The sequence below is a fragment of the Ambystoma mexicanum genome, chromosome 3p (genome assembly GCF_040938575.1).
Source record: "Ambystoma mexicanum isolate Mex_15411 chromosome 3p, UKY_AmexF1_1, whole genome shotgun sequence".
In the NCBI taxonomy this organism is placed as follows: Eukaryota; Metazoa; Chordata; class Amphibia; order Caudata; family Ambystomatidae; genus Ambystoma; species Ambystoma mexicanum.
Window position 1 is genome coordinate 499,107,253 of NC_090925.1, and position 22,463 is coordinate 499,129,715.

Below are 22,463 nucleotides of genomic sequence, written 5' to 3' on the forward strand. Positions count from 1 at the left end.
TAGTAGCCGCCACTGTCTTGGTTGAGTGAGCCCGGGGCCTGCCTGGAAGTGGCGTGCCAGCCTAATGATTGCATAAGGAAATGCAAGCAGCAATCCATGTTGACACAGAAGATTTAGACAACGCCCAATGTTATAAACAGTTGGTCTGTGAGACAGAATGGCTTTGTACATGCAACATAGTACTTAAGGGCATGTATGATGTCTAAAGAATGTAAAGACCGTTCGGCCGGTGATGCAGGTGTGCCAAGAACACTGGTAAAGCCACTAGTTAATTAAGGTGGAAGGTACCCTAGGCATAAATGTAGGGTTAATGCTAGTATGACCTTTGCCCTTTGTAAATGTCAAATACGGAGCTTTGCAAGAAAAAGCTTGTCTTTTGCCCACACTTCTGGCAGATGTTATGGCGACTAAAAATGCAGTCTTCCAAGAAAGATGTTTGATGGGTGCATTATGCAGAGGCGCAAGGGGTGGCCGTGACAGGACAACATTCAATTCCCTTGTGGGCGTTGAGCCTTTGACAGGTGGGAAAGACCTTTAGGGGCCGATTCATGGAACAAACGTGCGCCGAAAATCTTCGCGCAAGCAGGCGCAAGCAGGCGCAAGCGGAAAAAAACAGGCGCACGCGCGCGATTCATGGAAGTCCCTGTGCGTGTACACCCCGGGATGTGCGCCAAACCTGTGCATGGCGCACAAGTCACTGCAACATCCCGAAAGGCGTGCGCGAAGCGCACAGTGAAAGCGCACAACCTCGGCGCATACACCAGAAAGTGGGCGGGACACGGGGCGTAACGCACGGAATGGGGAACAACGCGCGAAAATAAGGGCGTAACTGGGGATGTACTGCACGGAAGCAGACGGAACGCCCACACGCACTCGAACCACACGTATTCATGGAATTGAATAGGGCAAAGCCACGGACAGCCAAAGACACGCACAAGCCGAAACACGTCCGCCACACGAAGGCAGGCGGTAGCGTCCCTGCGCATTACAAAAGTGGCAACATACAGCAATTGGGCCTGTGCGAGCGGGTTCGCGTGAAGTTTCTCACGCGATCGGGCCTGGGGGAGCGGGCTACGTGTACTTCAGGGGTTCGCGTGAACTTTTTCACGCGATCGGGCCTGGGGGAGCGGGCTACGTGTATTTCAGGGGTGCGCGTGCAGTTTCTCACGCGATCGGGCCTGGGGGAGCGGGCTACGTGTACATCAGGGGTTCGCGTGAAGTTTCTCACGCGATCGGGCCTGGGGGAGCGGGCTACGTGTACTTCAGGGGTTCGCGTGAACTTTTTCACGCGATCGGGCCTGGGGGAGCGGGCTACGTGTATTTCTGGGGTGCGCGTGAACTTTTTCACACAATCGGGCCTGGGGGAGCGGGCTACGTGTATTTCAGGGGTTCGCGTGAAGTTTCTCACGCGATCGGGCCTGGGGGAGCGGGCTACGTGTACTTCAGGGGTTCGCGTGAAGTTTCTCACGCGATCGGGCCTGGGGGAGCGGGCTACGTGTATTTCAGGGGTACGTGTTCCGGGGTGCCGGGAACTTTCACACGCGATTGGTGGAAATCCACGTGTGTTCTGACATCACGTGCAATGAGGGAAACACCTGCGCGCGTCACGTCACAGACGCGCTCACGCGCTAAGGGCCTTTGGTCCAATGAAATCGCATATGCGTGCTGCCGTGCATACGCGCTAAGGGCCTTTCCTCGAATTACATGCTGACGTGCAGATTTTTCACGTGCCAAATCACTACGTATCAAGCTGGCCACGCGTAAGCACACGGAAGACCACGCTCCTGCCCAGAAGGCCGAACTACTGCCCCCCAGAGCCCCGAGCACGCTCCCACCTGCCATCTGCTGCTGCCTGACTGCCTGCTGCCCACGTGCACTGCCATTTGCTGCCTGCACATCAGCCAATTGGGTGCTGTTGCTGTGACCAACCCTGCTGGAACCGAAGACTCCCGACTGGGATTCCATCGCTCCACAGCCCAGCCCCAGGACCCAGTTGCCCACCCACTCCTGCCTCTGGGGTTGTCATGTCGGGGCAAACACCATCTGTGACCACTGACAACCCCCAGCGAGAGAGGCAGAGGGGCACCAGCTTCAGTGCCACCGAAGTTGGTGTCCTGGTGGAGCAAGTCATGGGGCAGTATGATGCCCTCTTCGGAAGTTCCCGCGCCGACAAGGAAGGACGGACTCGGATCTGGACTGACATTGTGACTGCCATCAACGCGGAGGGGGTGGCAGTCCGCGACTTACAACATGTCAGGAAGCGCTGGGAGGACTTCAGGTCCAGGACCCTGAAAAAGGCCCGGTTTGTCTTGAAGGCAGCGGATGCCAAGGGGCACCGGGGCCACTTGTCGGAAGAACAGATGAGGGTCCTGGAACGCATATCCCCAGCGCTCCACGTCCAGGTCCTTGAGAAGCAGACCCGTCTGCAGTCGAGCGGTGAGTGTACATGCATCCTGATTGTGAGCAGTGCGTGTGGTGATTATTCAGTAGTGTGCAGGTTGCACATCTGTTTGTATGGGTGGGGGTGTACAGGGCCGTGGGGCTGACAAGACGAGGGCTGTAATGTGTGAGACATGGATGGTGCTTGTGTGTGTAGGCTTGCATGCCAAATGCAGTTGTGTGGGCACACATGTTTGGATGAATGTGTATGTAAGTAGACATGTCCATGATGTCACGCATGTATGTTGTTTTCGGCTGCATGTATCAGCACTGTGTACATGTGCATGTGTGTGTATTTGACAAGGGTGCAACAGTGATACAACATGGATGCATGTGACAGCGGTATGTGGAAGCCTGATTGGCAGATGTGACATGGATGCCCGTCTGAACAGTGCGACACTTGGCAGAGGTGTACACATGCATGCAGGTTTGGTGGTGTGTGTACATGTGTGGTGCACTTCCTGTGTTGCATGTGATGTCTGGCTTACCTTTGGCTGCTCATGCTGTTGTATGTGTATGGATGGTGGTGGCAGTTGCGATATGGCTGTGGTATGGCTCATGTGTGCGAGTTGTAATGACATGTGTGTTGGGGATTGTGATGACATGTCTGAGGTTTGCCAATGCCACTCATGTACAACTGTCATGTGTGTATGTGTCCATTGTACAGTGCCCTGATGCCTGTGTTTTGTTTCTCCCTGTCTGCAGCGTCATCTGATGAAGAGGGCGGAGAAGGTGCTGTGGAGCACAGCGGCGGGGATCCGACCGCCAGCCGGAGACGCAAGTCCCGGCTCCCCTCCCAGGTTGTCATCTCGTCGGGGAGTGAGGAGTCCGGTGCCGCGTCCCAGGCCGCAGCTGCCGGGGGGAGGTCCAAGAGGCGGAGGTTGGAGTTGGACTCCTCGGCAGCAGAAGGGGCAGCTGGGACCCCACAGGGCCCAACAGGGGAAGATGGCACGGAGTCATCCAGGTTGGTGAGGGGTTTGGTGGAGGAGGAGGCTGTGCAAGCACCAGAGACGGGGTCTGGAGGTGGGGATCCCACTGGTGCTAGTGGTGCAGTGCAGGACCAGGGACAGGAGGCAGCACAGGCCGCCGCGGAGGTGCCTGTGTGCAATCCTGTCCCCGATCCTGTCCCTGCATCATCTTGCACCAGAAGGGATGCCTACGTCCAGACCCGTTTTCAGGCAGGGGATGAGCTCACGTCAACTGGCCTTCCTCTGCCTGCGGACGTGGCTATCCAGGTCCGGGTTGAGCCTGTCCTGGCTGGTGTGGCGTTGCGTCAACGGGCCATGCGAGGTGACCTGCAGTCTTTTCATGGAGAGACTGCACGTCATCTCGAATGGCTCGTTGACCACGTCAGCCTGCTGGGACAGGTCACCCAGGCCGGATTCTCCCGTCTGATGGGGCTTGCTCCGACCCCCTCCTCAACTGGACCCCCTACGCGCCAGTCGTGCTCTGTGCCATCTTCCCACCCATCAGTCACCTGGGTGCCCTGTGGAGCTGCCTCTGACGGTGCGGCCAGGCTGGTGGAGGAGGCATCCCTGCCACAGTCGGGAGTCGGACGTCCAGCAGGGGTGGCCACATCTACGACTGCACCCCAGCCGGCGGAGGATGTGCAGGCAGCAGGAGGCAGTGCACGGGCAGAGGCACAGCAGCAGCAGCAACGTGGTGGGAGCCATGAAGGCTCAGGGCCTTTGACATTGGCGGGGCAGGCATCGGCCGGAGGGCAGGAGGACCCAGGACAGAGAGTGTCTTCTGTGTGGCAGTGGTTGGGCCACGCCATAGATGCGGAGCGGCAGCGGGCGGAAGAAGCACGGCTCACAATGGTCAGGGCGGAGAACTCCATGCGGAGGGCCCTGAGGTGGGCCGAGTGCCTCGAGGCAATCCGCAGGGGTTTGGAGGTGGAGACGTCGACGGCCCTGCGGACCCTCGGGGCCATGGAGGAGGACCGCCTCCGGGACATTGAGGAGGAGTTTGATGATGCCCTGGCCCTGAACATCCACAAGTGAGCCGTGAAACTAGCCCGCTGCCCTTGTACATAGTTTCTAGGTAGTGTTAGGTTTCATTTTTGTTTTTATTTCATTTGGACCTTTCGGACATTGGCCACATTTTTGTATATAGTTTATTTTATTAGTTAGTGTAGTTAGATAGGTTTCCTTTATTTTGTTGGGATAATGGACCCTGGATTGTTCCCATGTACATAGTTGACAGTTGGATTGTATTTTTTTTTCTATTTTTAACCATGGAGCAATGGCTTTCTTTTTTATTTCCCATTGGATTTTGTTTTGTGGACATTGACTTTGGACATTACTTTGGATTTTTATTTTTGGTTTTGCTTTTTTTGACGGACATGCTTCTTTTCATTTTTGTACATTCACGTTTCTGTTTCTTCATTTTTTATTCTATTGATGTTTCCTTTAATACATATTATTTTTGGTGAACTTCAATGTGTGGTATCTCATTGGTTTCATGCATTTCATGATATGTGTTTTGAGATTCACTGACACCCATTGGGTGTATGTGAGGGAAATGTGTTTGTTTCGGAACTTGCAATTGGTGTTCTGTGATGTAATTGCAAATTATGAGTGGGTGGATGCAATACTCGGGTGGGTGTTTTGCATTTGGAGGCTGACCATAGGGACCAGGGATCTAGATTGTGATGACATGTTGGCTGGGGAACATGAGTTGCACATGGGTGGGGGCCTGCTGGCAGGTGCCCCACAGTGCTGGGGGGTGGGGGTGGTGGGAGACATGGGTGGGGGCCTGGTGGAGGCTGCCCCTGGTGACTGGGGGGTGGGGATGGTGGGAGACATGGGTGGGGGCCTGGTGGAGGCTGCCCCTGGTGACTGGGGGGTGGGAGACAATGGTGGGGGCCTGGTGGAGGCTGCCCCTGGTGGCTGGGGGTGGGGGTGGTGGGGAACATGAGTTGGACATGGGTGGGGGCCTGCTGGCAGGTGCCCCACGGTGCCGGGGGGTGGGGGTGGTGGGGAACATGAGTTGGACATGGGTGGGGGCCTACTGGCAGGTGCCCCACAGTACTGGGGGGTGGGAGTGGTGGGGAACATGAGGTGGACATGGGTGGGGGCCTGCTGGCAGGTGCCCCACGGTGCTGGGGGGTGGGGGTGGTGGGGAACATGAGTTGGACATGGGTGGGGGCCTGCTGGCAGGTGCCCCACAGTGCTGGGGGGTGGGGGTGGTGGGAGACATGGGTGGGGCCTGGTGGAGGGTGCCCCTGGTGACTGGGGGGTGGGGGTGGTGGGACACATGGGTGGGGGCCTGGTGGTGGGTGCCCCTGCACTGCTGGGGGGTGGGGGTGGTGGGAGACATGGGTGGGGCCTGGTGGAGGGTGCCCCTGGTGACTGGGGGTGCAGGGGGACATGCGTTGGTGGGCAGTAGTGCAAGTTGACATGTGGGTTGGCTGGGGGTCATGGCCATGGTGGATGGTGTGCCTGCAGGACATGTGCATGGTGGGCCCCTGTGGTGTGAGCCACCTGCAGGGGCCATGGAGGGTGTAGAGGGAACACCTGGGAGGACCCACACGTGCAATTCACGTGTGGTGCTCCCCGCGCACCCCTGTAATACACGTACCCTGATTGAATCGCGTGTGGAACTTCCCGCGCACCCCTGGAATACACGTACCCTGCTGATATCGCCTGTGGAACTTCACGCGCACCTCGAAATACACGTACCCTGATGGAATTGCGTGTGGAACTTCCCACGCACCCCTGAGATACGCGTACCCTGCTCGCACGGGCCCAGTCGCGTGTGGAAATTCCTGCGCACCCCTGTAATACACGTACCCTGATGGAATCGCGTGTGGGACTTCCCGCGCACCCCTGGAATACACGTACCCTGCTGATTTCACGTGTGGAACTTCCCCCGCACCCTGAAATACACGTACCCTGATGGAATCGCGTGTGGAACTTCCCGCGCACCCCTGAGATACGCGTACCCTGCTCGCACGGGCCCAATCGCGTGTGGAAATTCCCGCACACCCCTGAAATACACATACCCTGCAGAAATCGCGTGTGTAACTTCCTCTGCACCCTGAAATACACGTGCCCTGCTGATATCATGTGTGGAACTTCACGCGCACCCCTGATATACACGTACCCTGCGGAAATCGCGTGTGTAACTTCCCCTGCACCCTGAAATACACGTACCCTGCTGATATCGCGTGTGGAACTTCACGCACACTCCGACATACACGTACCCTGATGGAATCGCATGTGGAACTTCCCGCGCACCCCTGAGATACGCGTACCCTGCTCGCACGGGCCCATTCGCATGTGGTGATTCACGCGCACCCCTGAAATACACGTACCCTGATGGAATCGCGTGTGGGACTTCCCGCGCACCCCTGGAATACACGTACCCTGCTGATTTCACGTGTGGAACTTCCCCCGCACCCTGAAATACACTTACCCTGATGGAATCGCGTGTGGAACTTCCCGCGCACCCCTGAGATACGCGTACCCTGCTCGCACGGGCCCAATCTCGTGTGGAAATTCCCGCACACCCCTGAAATACACATACCCTGCAGAAATCGCGTGTGTAACTTCCTCTGCACCCTGAAATACACGTGCCCTGCTGATATCACGTGTGGAACTTCACGCGCACCCCTGATATACACGTACCCTGCGGAAATCGCGTGTGTAACTTCCCCTGCACCCTGAAATACACGTACCCTGCTGATATCGCGTGTGGAACTTCACGCGCACCCCGACATACACGTACCCTGATGGAATCGCATGTGGAACTTCCCGCACACCCCTGAGATACGCGTACCCTGCTCGCACGGGCCCATTCGCGTGTGGTGATTCCCGCGCACCCCTGAAATACACGTACCATGATGAAATCGCGTGTGGAACTTCCCGCGCACCCCTGAAATACGCGTACCCTGCTCGCACGGGGCCAATCGCGTGAGGTACTTCCCGCGCACCCCAGTGATACACGTAGCCCGCTTGCTGTGCTGGTACAGGGTTAGCGCAGCCCTTTGCGCTGGATTGGGTATATTGATGGCTTTTCCCTGCGCGAGAGGCGTTCTTGGGGGCGTAACTGGCGCTGCTGCAGGGTCGCTGAGCCACTGTGCGCCACGGCTGGTTTTGGTGGCTGGAATCCATGAATACGCTGTGCGCGGAAATGGATTTTAGCGCACGCGGCTGGCGCAGGGATTCGCACGCGCACACTGTGTGCCAGCCGCCTGCCCCACTTGTGCGCTGGATTCTATGAATTACCCCCTTAAGATCCAAGCAAAAACTCTTTCACCAGTCGGTGTGACCAAATGGAAGGTACATCTGGAGATCGGTTGCATCTGGAAATCACGGCCAAGTGCACTTTGATTGAAGAATATGCCAGACCCACTTGAGCCAGAGATAATAGATATGGTAAAATGTCTTGTGGCCGGATGGTGTGAGGCTGCAAATGATGACTCCTGCACCACACACGAAAGAGTTCCACTTACTCTTGTAACATTCCAAAGTGGAGAGCGCACAAGTCTGTGCCAGAACCTCCCGCCAATACTGTGGCAGCAACAAGGAACTGAACTCTAAGAACATAGGAGCCAGGCTGTTAGATTGAGTGAGGCCAGATCGTGGTACAGCACTGCACCCTTGCTCCTGGAGAGCAGAGCCTGGTGCTGTTTCAACCTGAGTGGACGACGTAAGGGCACGTAGGTCTGAGTACCAGAACTGTCTCGGCCATGCAGGGGCCACTAATATAATTTTACACTGATATAGTCTGAATGCATTTATGACCTGCGCCACCGTCGGGATTGGAGGGAATGTGTACAGGAACTTCCCTTCCAATGGAAACGCAAAGGCATCCTCCAAGCTCCCTTAGTGGGGAAAACTGCTGGCAAAGCTCTTGCACTATTTGTTGTAGTAGGTTGCAAAAAAGGTCTATCTCTGGTGTGCCCCAAGTCTGGAACAACAGGTGAAGTTGGTTGTTGTGTAGGTCCACTCATGGTAAGAGCGCAACTCCCTGCTGAGAGAGTCTGCTAAGGTGTTGGGTACACCTGGCAGGTGGAGGGGAATCAGAAACATGCAGTGTTGTAAAGCCCAGTGCCAAGGGTTTGAGTCTCCTTGTACAGTTGTGGGGACATTCTTCCCCCCTGCTTGCAGAAGTGGAACATTGATATGGTGTCGTCTGTAAAGATCCATACCACCTTTCTGGCCAGTAAAGGGAGGAAAGACTTGAGGCCCCGAAAAATCGTCCTACGTTCCAGTAAATTGATGAGAAGTAGCTTCTCCTCTGGATACCAGAAACCCCTTGTGTATAGGTCTTGACAGTGGGCTCCCCAGCCATCCAGCGAAGCGTTCGTCGTGACGGTGGTTTGGTGGGCGGGTAGTTGGAAGGGAGCACCCTTTACCAGGTGGGCTTTGACCGACCACCAGCAGAGCTTGTCTCTGAACTCCTGTGTCAGAGTGATGCGATCGCCTGGGATTGTTCAATGACTGATATTTTTACTGCAAGCCCCCAAAATGTTTTTAATTTCGACCTACTTTTCACCCCAAATATATGTGAGGGGATGGGCATAGTATATCATGAATATAGGGGCGGCTGTGGTGGTCTACCGCCACATATATATGGGGCGAAAGGGGGGTTGAAATAACAAAAAGGTCTACATTTGGGGGGGGGGTTACAGTAAAACCGGCGCAGTAATCACATAGATCCCGATCATCCCAGGACCCTGACGCCTGTACCCAACGAGCATCCAGGAATTCCTGCAGAGTCTACACGTGCAGCCTGCAGTGAGTGATCAGAGGAATGCACAACAACATCATGCCTAACAGCGACTTGTAACTGCGGACAGATGTCACCGGAGCCCCACTGAGATGATGCAACTTGGTGAGGAGTGTGGGCACCCGCTTCGGGTGATGGTCTTGCAGTGCAGGACAGCGTGTCGAGCTTTAGTCTTGCTGGTCTCAAGCACGACTTTGGGAAAATCTGAGTAGTTGCAGACATTGGATGGTGGATGCTGTGTTGTTTGCTGCTATGTCGTAAGGCGGGCTCTGACCAACTAGTCGTCTCAGTATGGGTAGACCTGGATGCCCCTCTGTTGCAGGTGTGCCACCACTGGAGCGAGGCATTTGGTAAAGACCTGTGGGCTGAGAGACGGCTAAAAGGTAAAGCCTTGAATTGGTAGTGTACCCCAGCCACAACAGACTGCAGGTAGCGCCGGTGTGATGACGAATAAGGATGTAGAAGTATTAATCTCTGAGGTCGAGGCACGCCAGGATGTCTCCCTGCTGTAGTTGAGACAGGACTTGCTGTAACATCACCATACAAAACGTTTGTACTTTGAGGAATTTGTTGAGCACCCTTAGATCTAATATGGGCCTCTAAACCCCTGATTTGTTGTGTAATGCCTTTTTCCTTATTAGGAAATAGCATGAGTAGAATACTGACCATAGTTCAGTCTTCAGCACCTTTTTCACTGCCCCCTTGACCAGCAATGCCCGTACCTCTTGCAGAAGGAGATGGTGGACATTTTCTGGTTTGCTTACTGGTAGAATGTTCATGGGAATTCTCACAAACTCCAGCGAGTGGCCCTACTGGAGAACAGAGAGCACCCATTTGTCAGATGTGATGGTCCTCCATTCCCTGACGGATTGTAATAGCCTTCCTCCCATTGGGGTGCTGAAGTGAGAGGGTTTCGCTCTAGCCGAGTCATGGCTGCTTGCCAGACTGCCACTGTACTGGGAGGAGCCACGGTGGTGCTGTGTGCCTCTATAGGACTGCAACTTTCTTTTATATTGATTGCCTGATGATTATGCTGGCGTCTAGTAAGAGGAAGAGCATTGGTAAGAAGGACGGTTGTCCAGTGAAGTCTTTCTTAAACATCCCTTTCCTGAGTGAAAGGACTGATGCCTCTGCCGCAGCATGCCCAAGGAGCGAGCAGTCTCAGTGTCCGTCTTGACAGAGAGCTGGGTCTCATCAACCTTCCTTCCAAAAAGATCAATGCAATCAAATGGCATGACGACCTTAGCCTGCACCTCCGGTCTAAAATCTCTTGCCTTGAGCCAAACCTGTCGGCGAAGCACTGCTACTTTTCCAAGTTGGCAAAATCCTGTGTTGGCGGTGTCCACCAACACTGAGATGGCATTATCTGATGCCAACTCACCCTTGTGGAATATGTCCATTGCCTCTTGCTTTTTGTCTTCTGGCAAAAATTCAAGGATCGAGCCCAGCTTGTACCATAGCTCACAATCGTACCTTGCGAGAATGGCTATTGCATTCGCTGCCTTGATGGTAGTGGCTGGTAGTGGCTGTGGTGGTTATGACTTTCCTGCCAAAGGCATCTAGGCGTTTGCCTTCTTTGTCTGGAGGGACTGAGCATGATGCTGAAGGATTCTCTGATCTTTTTCTGGGATCGGCAGACACCACTGTGTCCAGGATTAGGTGTGTGCAGCGACAGACGGCAGCAGTCTCAGGAGCCCTGTATTTCTTGTCAAAATGGTCCTTTTCCGCTGGCACTTTAGAGGCATGTGCCATGGTAACAAAGACGTCCACAAAGACGTCCTCCCAAATATCATCCAGGAGTGGAATGGACATTATGCACTTCCTGTGAGGTTCTCTGCGTTGGTATAGGAGGCTTTCCTTGCATTGCTCCTCTGGGGCCAGGCCAAACATCTTTGAAGTGCCTTCTATGACCGCATGGAATGAGCCCAGTTAGTCTGGTAGAGAGTCTCCAGCAGGGACCTCATGCCACTCGTCATCGGCCGGAACCAAATCATCAAATTCATCAGTAAGCGATGTATGAGTGGAAGCCACATCGTCTTGCTGTTCCGGATCTGTGTCCATCCCTGTGTCAGACAATTGTAGAGGCCTTGTCAGGCGTCTGTCCTCGCTGAAGGGCTGTGAAATGTCCACCTCCCTGGAGGATGTGAGGGGGCAGGGGTTCCTCCAGAGCACCAGTGCTGAGCCTCTGGGTCCAGTGACAGGTCTGGTAGCCTTTGTTGCAATGTGTGCTCTAGCTGGATTTGGCCCCTTGACTGGTGAGGCATGGTGTGATTGTGGCCTGGAAGGTTCCTGTACAGAATCATAATCCCCTTCATCTAAGTAAGGCAGGCTTGGTTCCGCCACTATTGCTGGCTGTGTCAGCAACCCAAACCCTAGGATGGGATATGAGGGGCATGGGAGTGCTGCCAGCGCAGACACATTATTGGTAGTGGTCGATGAGTTTTATTTGAAAAAAGAATAGCAAATATCACACTCTTGTATAACATGAGGTGGATGCAGGCAATACAGATAATCGTGGGCACAGACCTTGAAAAGGCTCTTCCTTCTGGTCCCAGTCATGAGGTAGGTCCAAGTCACAGACTATGAAATCCTACGGTATTCGTTGCTGGAAACCGGTTGTTGGGCTCAGTACCGTTACCCCTTGCGACGGTTGTTGACGGGTTGTTGTAAACTGGATTTTTCGTCCTTAAAGCTGTGATAAGATGTAAGTTTTAACGGATATAAGTATAGAGAGATTTATGAGGACTCCCAACACAAATGTGCAGTAAAAAATCTGAAGTTGGCCGTCAGGGGAAGAGCTAAGGGAGATGTTCCTATTGGCTGTGGGCAGTATGACCCAAACGTGACTATACTAGAGCACAAAAGTGACAACGTTTCAGTTTAAGCTTAAACTGCTCGATGCTACCAAGGATTCTCAGCCTGACGAAGTAGAGTATTCACAGCATGTGCATCTATGAAAGATCCAATGCTAGAGAACCCGTTAGAACTGAGAGTAAGTGTGCAGGCACCAACACAGCTGTAATGTGCAGAGCCAGACACCGGCAGTGTCTATTCATTTGAAGCCGGCTATCGTGCTGTACCACTGAGCCACCTCTTCTGAGACCTTCTCTGGCTACTTCAGACCCGACACATCAAGCGCTCTAGCCTGATGTTCTTTCTGGAAGTTCCAGCCCATCTGTATTGAGCAATCCTTTGTTACCAGAGAAGCTTGTGTGATACAGGGCAACCTCTTCATTGATTCCCTAGGGAAGCCTGGTGAGTCTGTTCTTAACAGTTTGCAAGGCCACTATTTACACCCAAGCCTAGGGACTTAAACACTACCCTCCAGCAGATAGCAACTCAGTTGGCACGGGTGAGTTAGGCCTTGCCACCATCCTACAGGAAAACACCACCATTCTGGTGTGTGGGCCATGGGGACATGGGAGGTTCCCAAGTTCCTCAGCCCAATTACCAGCTGCTGCTGCCCGACACTGATAGGGTTCAACTACTCAGAATGCCTTTGTTTGCGATCCCAGTAAATTCTCGAACTTTCAATCCCAGAGTTTATTGTATTATCTGAGGAACTTGCTGGCTACCAACGATCAAGCTACGCTCAGCTTCATCATAGCAAACATAGGTAAGAACGCCACTGCACCCGACACTCCCTCAAAGAAAATGTTAGAAAGAAGTTATACCACTTAGGCCAAGGGTGTAGAAACATTAACATTTAAATAGTGGACTCAAGACCTAGACACCTAAATTACACACTTCCAGAAGTTACAGAAATCCAGTGTTTGGAGGAATCACAAATCAATGTTTCAGCACTGCCTCCAGGAAAGTCTCCAAGATTCATTGGCACCGGTATATCCACCTCCCAGTACTGTAGACTATCTAATCAATGTCTCGCTGAGATTGGATTCGCTGTAGCAGGTGTGGAAGGCAACCAGAAGAAAGACCAACGTGGCACAGGCCTTCCTGCCTAGTTGAGGAGCAACCTACATTGCTGCCAATACCTCAGGTCGTGACCCAGGACATCCTGAACATATGGGAATTGGTTGAGTTTGTGGTCACTTAACCCCAGAGGAGTGACTCCTTTGAAAAGAAGAAACTCTCTGCTGTACCATGGAAACAAAGTCCACTTTGTGCATAACTGTCTCTTTTCTTGCTCAGAAAATGTGTCCTCTTGGAAATGAAGGGAGGAGTGATCTTTCGAGCGTGGACCTGCAACCCTAGTATTCCACTGATTACAAAGATATCTTGTCTATCACTCCGCGGTAAAACTCATCGAAATTTCACCCATCGATGAAATGACATAGAACCCACTCCACATGTGTACCTATAAGCAAGAATACAGGGAATGGGTGATCTGCTTGAAACCGGCTTTCTGAACTTTGGGGACAGTGGAGATTTCGTCATATAAATCTGTTTTCTGGACATTCGGAGTGCTAAACAAAGCAGTAACATGCGATTTAATGCATCAGGGGGAGCCATGATCAACATGCAAGTTAAAATAAGGAAGGAGATGCGTTTACAGTGAACCATGTCCACCTGCTTGGATTATAAATCTTTGATTTAAAGTGTACACATACTTTTACTTGTGGTTCAAACATCTGAGTCTCCGAGTATTGCACATTATTATTGATTGCACAGGATATCATGTACGTGTAAAAGCCATGTATTATGTCTACCATTGTGTCTGTGTTAATATTATATCAGAGAAAGGTTTAATTTGTGCACCATTTTCAATGTGGGTCTGAGCAGACACGTTACAGTTGTGGGCCTTTCTAAATAATCAGCCATGTAGTAAATAAATAAATGCAATTAGTGCAATAAATGTAATGTCTATTTTAAAATTTAAGTATTTCGTTTGCACAGATTTTATCCTACACATCTGGACAATTCTTCCCTTAAACTGTGATGAAATGTTCCACAGCTGTAGGCATTGTTTTTGAAGATTTTGTCATTTTCTATTCTTAGGCTGTCATGCCTAGTGTCCTTGTATGATTGCGGCCTACAAGTCCTTGTAGCTTGTGTAGTTTAAACAACTGTTACAATAATTTTGAAAACAGAGATGTGTTTATTTCAATATTAAAATTAGGGAAACCTGCTAGATACGACTGATTACAATTTGTGAGATGAACGAAAGCTGCCTACATATACTGGAAAAATGCCTGCCCACCTCAGGCACTTTTCATTATTCGCACATTTTCACTGATCGACTTGCCTTTACGAGATATCACTGATAAAAAGGTCAGTTAAAATATGGTTTTAAATATAAAACTTTCGTATCTTATACATATTCAGCTGACATTCACCAGTAACACAGTCTTAAGTAGACACTGTTGCTTGTTTAGCAGCTTCCCCTCTGCTGGGTGGGGGGCTCTGCCTGACAGTGAGGTATACCAATTAGAGGGATCTATGACATCTCATCGGTGGGGACATTTCACTCCGGTGCACTGCCGTGTTTTTTTGGAGGGCTAGCATCTTCTATCGCCTGTTCTACCACCTCTATCCCTACCCTTATATCCCCTATTATTCCACCCCCAGTCACTCTAACTCCCCCAAACCCACTACAGTAAAATGCAGCCAACTGTCCCCAGGTGTTCCGGGGAAATGGCTGTGTTGAAATTGAGAGATACTAAATTAGAGTAGGAAAAGCCAGCCAGTCGTCGTGGGGCCATAGGCCAACGATTCAAGCCCACCCATCTTCTGGCTTGTGAGAATGCACAGACCCCGACACTGGGGCGGAGCTCCTGAATACAACCCTGCGGAACCACTGTTGAAGCACATTCCCAAAGTTTTAGAAGGCACGATGAAGGCAGGTGCAGAAACACAAACTCATGACTAGATGATTGCAGTCCTGCCAGCAGGAACCTCCCATCTGCTATTAGAAGCCATGAGGGAGAGGATCCCAATTTGGTGCAGCAGAACATCAACTATTACCTTTGCCCAGGTGGTTCGCTGACTAATCACATATGGTGAGCCTGCACTTAGAATTTCCAAAACCGAGGAAAGGCCGCCTGCGCCCACCAACTTCCTAGGGTCAATAAATTGTGTACCATTAAATTGAGTAATAAAAACTGTTATTACAGCAGTAACTTGCAGGAGGACCGTGCATGAACTGCCCAATAAGAACACAAATTAGTATTATTATTCTTGACATGCAAGCCACACGGTGCCTGGCTCACTGTCTATCCATGTCCATAAATAAGAAAAGTACAAAGCTAACAGCAGTCAATGGATCAGATGACAACATTGAGGGTATAAGGGCAGCTTCAAGGAAAAGTGAACCAGCTCCCCATCTCCTCCCATCTCTGTGGAAAATATTGCTTAGGATAACAGGTGACACAGTACTTGGAGCCTGCCTAGGGGATATGCATGGCATAGAGTGATAGTGATTTTATAAGAGCATCACAGTGTATGGCTCTTTACAGGGCTGAACAGGGACACAGACTCAGGAGCCTCAGGATTCTTCTTATTAGCTGCTTTATTCCAGTTGATGTCACAAGTCACAGATTCGAAATCCAGGATATATTATGGAAGGACATAATGAGGAGGGAAGGGGAGGCCGGGAATACCATCCCATTCAGCTCCCAGGCACCAACTGACTCATGGAACATTCACTAAGGCATTCATCCAGGCAACCACTAAACATTCCACGCAGCTGCGTGCAGGCCTGTCATACATTCCAGCAGCACTCATTCACAGGATGCAACAAGGCTCACGTTTGTTTGTGATTCAGTGGGTTAAAGGAAGAGCGGTACCTATACTACACTTTAAAAAAAAGCGCAAATGTCTACCAATAAATGCCATCTCTGTGAATACCTCTATGGCAGGAAAACCTGCCACCCTCTGACTGAACAAAAACATCTCAGTTCTGTCTCTGCTGTGCTGGTGGGGGATGGGCAGCTCTGCGGAAGTAGTACAGCTGTAAGCTGCACACTCATGGCAGGCCTGCAGCCTTAGGCCTACTGGGTAAAACTCCCCTGAACAGTGTGCAGCCAGCAGCGTAAGATCCTAGACGCAAGGCAACCGAAGCAGCAACCCTGGAAGAAAGCACCAGAATGTTCTGGGCCTCACAGGAGGGGCGTGCACTGCGGCGGGCTAATGATCTCACACGTTCCACACAGTTCATGGTATTCTGGCGCAGGGCCCTTGAAAAGGCACTTTTACAAAAGTTGGAGTTTATTGTGATTTGGCCAAAGTAATGGTAACACAAACAAAAGAGTGTACTCTTGCACTGCTCCAGCTACAGAAACAAAATTAGGTGTCTCTGCATGAATGTGGTGCTATGTTCACAGTAGGTGTCCCATTTCCTGTTCCATACAATAAAAGTAGACGAAAAATCTAAAAATATGGATCTTAAAGTGTAATGGCAATTTTTTTTGTTGTTTTTTTTGTTTATTGTGATATGGTTTAGACAAATTAGAACTGTCAGAGCTGCATTTCGATACAACTCTTAGTGCCACGTGCCATACATGGTCCCCAGCTTTACATTTTTCGCCCATCGATTAACACTCTTCTGCCATCGTCGCCCAAGGAAACTGTCTTTTTACATCTTTCCTTTCCAGGTTCTCTCCAGTTTCAGTCTTCAGTCTGTTACATCGATACATTTATTGATGCTTTCCAAAGAAACACACCACCAGAAGGCCAAATCAGGGCTCTGTGCCAAGGACGTCATTTCACCAAAATGCCAGGGGTAGCGGAAGTGACATCACGTGACCTTTGGCCCGCCGATGACATCACAGGAAGTGATGTCATTTGACCCGACTCCAAGTGATATCGCGGGAAGCGATGGAACACAACCTTTCACCCGTTGACAGAACAGGAAGTGGCATCACATAGCATTGTACACTAGGAAAAAAAATGGTTACAATATCACTATAATGTGATGTACATTTCATACAAGAATGGATCGCCATATGTATCGTTAAGATCAGTGTGTATAGGCCCATATTACCAAATTACTGTGAATGCAAGCAGACGTCCATGACCAAATGATAATGGGGGTCATTACGAACCAGGCGTTAAGGGGTTAACGGCACCGTTAACCCCTTAACGCCTTACTACGAGGTCCCTTTGCGGCTCCCGACCTTAACGGCTGGTCTGGACCAGCCGTTAAGGTAGGGACCCGCAAAGGGACCTTGAAGGTAATTACGGTACTGCAAATTTGCGGTACCGTAATTACCACCTTCCCCTTTCCCATTGAGCCCTATGGGGCAAAAATGGGAATGGGGAAGGGCCAATGGTAAATGGGGGAATTACCGCCCCGCCAACCTTGGAATGGGGTGGTAATTCCCCATTTCACCATGGCGGAATCGTTAAGTTACCGGCGTTAACCATGGTGCTAATAGCGCCATTGGTTAACGCCGGGGTTGTAATGAGGGCCAATGTGTTATTATATAGCACTTACGCTTAAGCACTTTATATAGAAAAAAAAAACATACACCCAATATCACCCATTTACCATTTACATGGTACTTATTTATCGACCTCAGAAGGATGAAAGGCTGAGTTGAGGCGACCAAGAACAGACAAAATCAGTGACTCACCCCCTGAATTGTGCCTGAAATAAACCTTTAATGAGTCTAACAATTATTGTATAGAATTCACATTATTTGGTATTCTTATTCTTTCTTATTTAGGGTCAATGCTGAAAGTGTTAGACTTGTGGCACTTCTGTTCATGGTGCTGGCCACAGCCCAGGGGATTGCATTACAAAACAAAAAAAAGAAACAAAAAAAGAAAAACACTTTTTTTTTGTTTGTTTTTTTAGAGGTCTCAAGGGAGACCACAAAGGTCGCACTTGCGACCTCTGGCGACCCCTAAATGACGTCCCTGCTCCATGCATGAAAGCATGCTCCCTGTGGGGTGTTCTTCTTTGGACAGCCTCTTATCTAACCATATTTGTGTTTGAATGTAGACCACAAATCTGTGCACAATCAAGCACAGGCAACTTGTGGCTCCCCACATGTTCTAAGCTACAACTCTCCTCAGTCCTACCTTGTATACTCAATGACGAGAGGGCATGGGAGTCAAAGGCCGACACATCTGGAGAACCACAGGGTGACTATCCTTGCTTCTCAGCAATTCTATCTACAGTGCTAACACCATTTCCTTAACTCTGCTCTTTATAATTCTCCCCACCCACCTTAAGATTGCTCTGGTCAAGAAGAAATGTAAGGGCTTTAGTCCCTACATTGTGCAACGTATTTTAAATAATGCAGGTTTTCATATCTTAACATTTTTTGGTTTGGTTTATGTTGATGGAAACTTCAAACCTCTACCTAATAACATTCCTTGGCCCACTCGGCCCCCCAAAAGAATACAAATTGCAAACCATTTACAAAAATTGAGACTCTTTTCTATTTCTTGTAGTGTGTTGAACATGTTTTACCACCGCATTTAAGGGCTAGCCCTATCACGAGTTGGGTGCTAAATGGGCTGTTTTACCTTCAGCTTTTTTCTGGAGGTGAAAATCCCATTTAGCGCCCTGTATTTCCGCCGGCTGTATTAACGCGCAGTATTAGCGCTGAAGATTCCCTATCTGGTCCAATGGACCCAATGGGGAATGGGGATTTACAGTCAACGCCCAACCCGTGATCCGGTGGTAATACCACTGGACCGGTGTGCGCTAACGCTATTACAGTTGGGCAGTATTACAGCTGGGATACCGGCCAACTCGTGATGAGGCGCAAAGAGTATTATGCCTAGTTCTCTGGGTTGCATTTTTTAATAAATAAATCAGTCATATGTTTATTTGGACAATGAATCCTCCATAAACATCAAAAATCATAAATAGGCAAATAGCACAAGCAACCATAAAATACACTATGAAAGTCAATGAGCCTAATTCATAAATCCTTTTATAATGGATGCATCCCATAGAAAAAGGACTTGTGAATCAGGCCCATTGTGTCTAAAAATCACAGATCTCAATAGGGTAAAATAAAAAAGTAACATTTTTCCACACAAAACCTGTATCTACAATATATAGTATTTTTAGCCCTCATTTTCTACGCCCCAGTTAGCTATTTAGCTATCCCACATGTACCATATGGGGTTCTTGTCAATGTACATACCACTGAGGCTTCAATAAGTGTATGTGTTGTCAAGTTAAAAGTATTTGTTTTGAACCAGTAATACCTGATTTTAGTGTAGGATGGGCAATTGAACTAAATATTAAGCTCATTCTCGATGACCATATTGTATGAAGGGCTCATAGACCCTTGGGAATTGGACCAATTAGATGTAAAGGATGCAAAGATAAGATCCCCCAGCAAACCTTTAAAAGCACAGCACATGCAAAGGACGATTCATTGTAATTCAGATAATCTTCCCATCCCACCTCCTTTTTGGGGGGCAAATAACTAATTCAAACATTATTTGATTCATTATTCAGTAGCTTAAACAAATATTGATCCTTGATGCAAGATTTAAACTCTGTTATCCTAATTTTTATTGCTAATTGAGGATTATCCGATACATTTGGCTTGCCAAAGTAAATCCGTAGACCACTGAATTAAACAAGGTTGCTGAAGACCAGATTTTTACCCAGTATATTGTTTTAAAAACAGCATTGAATTGTTACATCGAGAGTTTTAAGAGTACAAAGTTCAAATAAGGGCAAATATTCCAGGCCCTTTCGCTGGTTACAAAAGGAAGAGACTCGCCATGAAACAAAGCCCCATCAAATTATTTTTAAAATACTCTCAAAACATATATAGAAAAGGAATGGAGAAGCAAAAAAAAGGGTGGAGGGAGACAAACAGGTGAGGGGGCATGTGCGATAAACATTGATGACAAATATTAAATAAACCACCTCCAGAAATAAAAGAGAATTGGGAGTACCCTTTGGTAAATTCATCAAATTCTTTAAAATATTCAGCTCCTCTCAAGTGTCACTGATGGCTTCTAAAATACACCAACAAGCATATGTAGCCCTCGCCAAATGGGGCCTTTTCAGTAGGGGGTTATAGTTAGGTGTAGGTAAGGGGGTGATAAAGGTTAAGATATAAGAAAAGAAAGACACAGACACAGTGAGGGGTCTTAAAAGGTTCTTTTTAAAAATGCGTGTTTGACTATGTTATGACTGTGACTTACGTGAATGTACTATGTTTCCCCACCATGGTGGACACATGGAACCTTATGACTGAGGACAACATTGGGCCTTAAACGGCCCACCAAGACTCCAGTGATGCGGCTGGCCAGGATGAATATGCTAGTTGCATATGCTAGTTGCAACTGGGCATCACACAAGCTCCAGGCTGCGCGTCAAAGGTTATAGGGCGTGGACCCAGAACCGAGGCCCAGCCTGCTGCTCATACGAACATTCAACCTCCAGGCCGCTTGAGGGTTGCAGCTCGGGTGAAGAAACAGCCATGGCCAAAGTTGCATCAGCGGGGTGATCCAATGCTAGCTAGCTAGCAAGCTTGGGAGACGTACTGCCCGCCCAGGGACCAGACCGAATGGGCCGGGAGAAAATCAAGCTCCGGGCCTCATGCATGTGCAGGCCTGAGTAAAGATGGCGAGGCCTGGGGAAGTCTGACTGCCAGGTCATACATGGTGGATGGTGAATATACGTGTCCCTGGTGGCCAAGTGGTGTGAGGAAGGGTCGCCTGCACCGCAGAAGGGCCCGCGAGGCTCCCAACCTCCATGGGACCACACGGGGAGGACGGCGCAGTGCAAGCAACTTACGTGGAGCCCCAACTGCTGCATCCAGGGCTCAGCAGAGGAGTGGGCTGGGTCGTTAGAGGCTGCACCCAGTTTAGCATGACCCGGAGGTATGCAGTGATAAAATCGCAGCAAAAATGTCGCCTGAACAAATAATCGCGGCAAAAAGCCATGGTTTGATCCGTTAAAGGTATACCCCATTACACCATTTAAGGGGCGCGGGGGTTGCAAGGGGTGTGCCCCGCTCCCCTTAAATGGTATAATGGGTCCAGGGGTTGCAGGGGTATCCCCTGCATCCTTTACATGGATTGCGGCGGCAAAACCACTGCCTTTTTGCCGCGATATTTTGTGTTCACAGCCATTTTTGCCACGATTTCAACACATGGAACCGACCTGGATAGAGCCAAGCAGAGGACTCTTCTGCTTGAGGATTACTGGAAGCACCACAGACGAAAGTTGGGCTCCATAAGCCCTAAAAGTAAAGACACCGCCATGGAGGAAAGTTGGGCTCCATAAGCCCTAAAAGTAAAGACACCAGCTACTACATCTCTAACAATAATAATAACACCACCACCAGGGAAACTGGTTTACAATATCTTCCATGCCATGCCGTTATAGGCAGTTCATGGATATGTGTCAGCCATCAGAGGCAAAGTGGGGGTTTGACATCCTGCACAAGCGTGGAAGGTACTATACTTTGACATTTTGTAAATAGATTTTGATGGAGCTAACAAGATACAGGCTAATCAGTCCAAGGTTCCTGTGGTGTGGGGGTTGCCTGGGAAGGGTATCTTTTACCCCAAGAAACAAAGGGACTAATTTTGAGGGGCACATTGAAAGGTGCAAACTGTGTTAGGAAGTATGTTCTATATGTGCTGTTGTTTTGTTATAATATAGACACCCGGAATGGTTAACAAGTCCTGTCTAGTATACTCAACCTCCACGCAGACTCCAGCAAACCGAGCCCAGGAGACCCACCCCCTCCCTGCAACAACCCCAAGACTTGGACTAGTGCAGGGTAATCCCTACTGTCTAAGATAGACTGTTCCTAAGGGGGCCCTAAATAAAGTACCCTTCTCTATCTATCTCCCTGGGTGGAATTTCTAAAGGGATTATGCCCCTCGATGTTCTTTCCTCAATGTTTTCTCAACTCCTCTCTCCACCATTCTCACTCCTCTCCACCCTCTTCACTCTTCCCTCTCACCTTCCTTCTCTCCCTGCACATACTCTATTAATATCTCCATTCTCCTCCCTCTTTTGATATTACTGGTCTCCATCTCTCCTATCTCCTCCTGTCAAGCTTCATCAACTCTCTCCCTTATGATCTTCTGCAACTCTCCAATTTCTCCCTTCTCTTTTCTCCCTCTGTCTCTTGGATGTTTCCCTCTCTCGCTCATGCTATTCATGATCACTTTCCTCTCAACTTATACAACCACTCTCCACTGGCTCTCAACCCTTCCTCACTAGTCCTACCTCCTCTCTCTGCTCCTCTCTTTTCACTCTCTCTCTCGCTTCTCTCACTGTGACACCTCTATTCACTCTTCACACTGCCTCGCTTCTTTCCCCTTCCTTTTTTACTCTCATTCTCTTTCTTCTCTCTGCACCAGTCACACTGTCACACTCCTTCCACTCT

The 22,463-nt window shown here is 49.9% G+C and overlaps 1 protein-coding gene across 3 annotated transcripts in view; it reads right to left on the reverse strand.

Annotated features, from left to right (window-relative positions):
* The window catches only part of BCAS4 (breast carcinoma amplified sequence 4), a 963,459-nt gene that overhangs the window by 102,903 nt on the left and 838,093 nt on the right, over positions 1-22,463 (reverse strand). Inside the window, exon 5 of one of the 3 annotated variants that reach the window (XM_069651166.1) lies at positions 16,868-17,010. The exons of the other annotated variants lie outside the window; for them this stretch is intronic. Coding sequence (XP_069507267.1) covers positions 16,966-17,010 — 45 coding nt within the window. The 3' untranslated portion in view covers positions 16,868-16,965. Of the gene's footprint in view, positions 1-16,867; positions 17,011-22,463 lie in introns of those variants that run through there. 3 annotated transcript variants of the gene reach the window in all.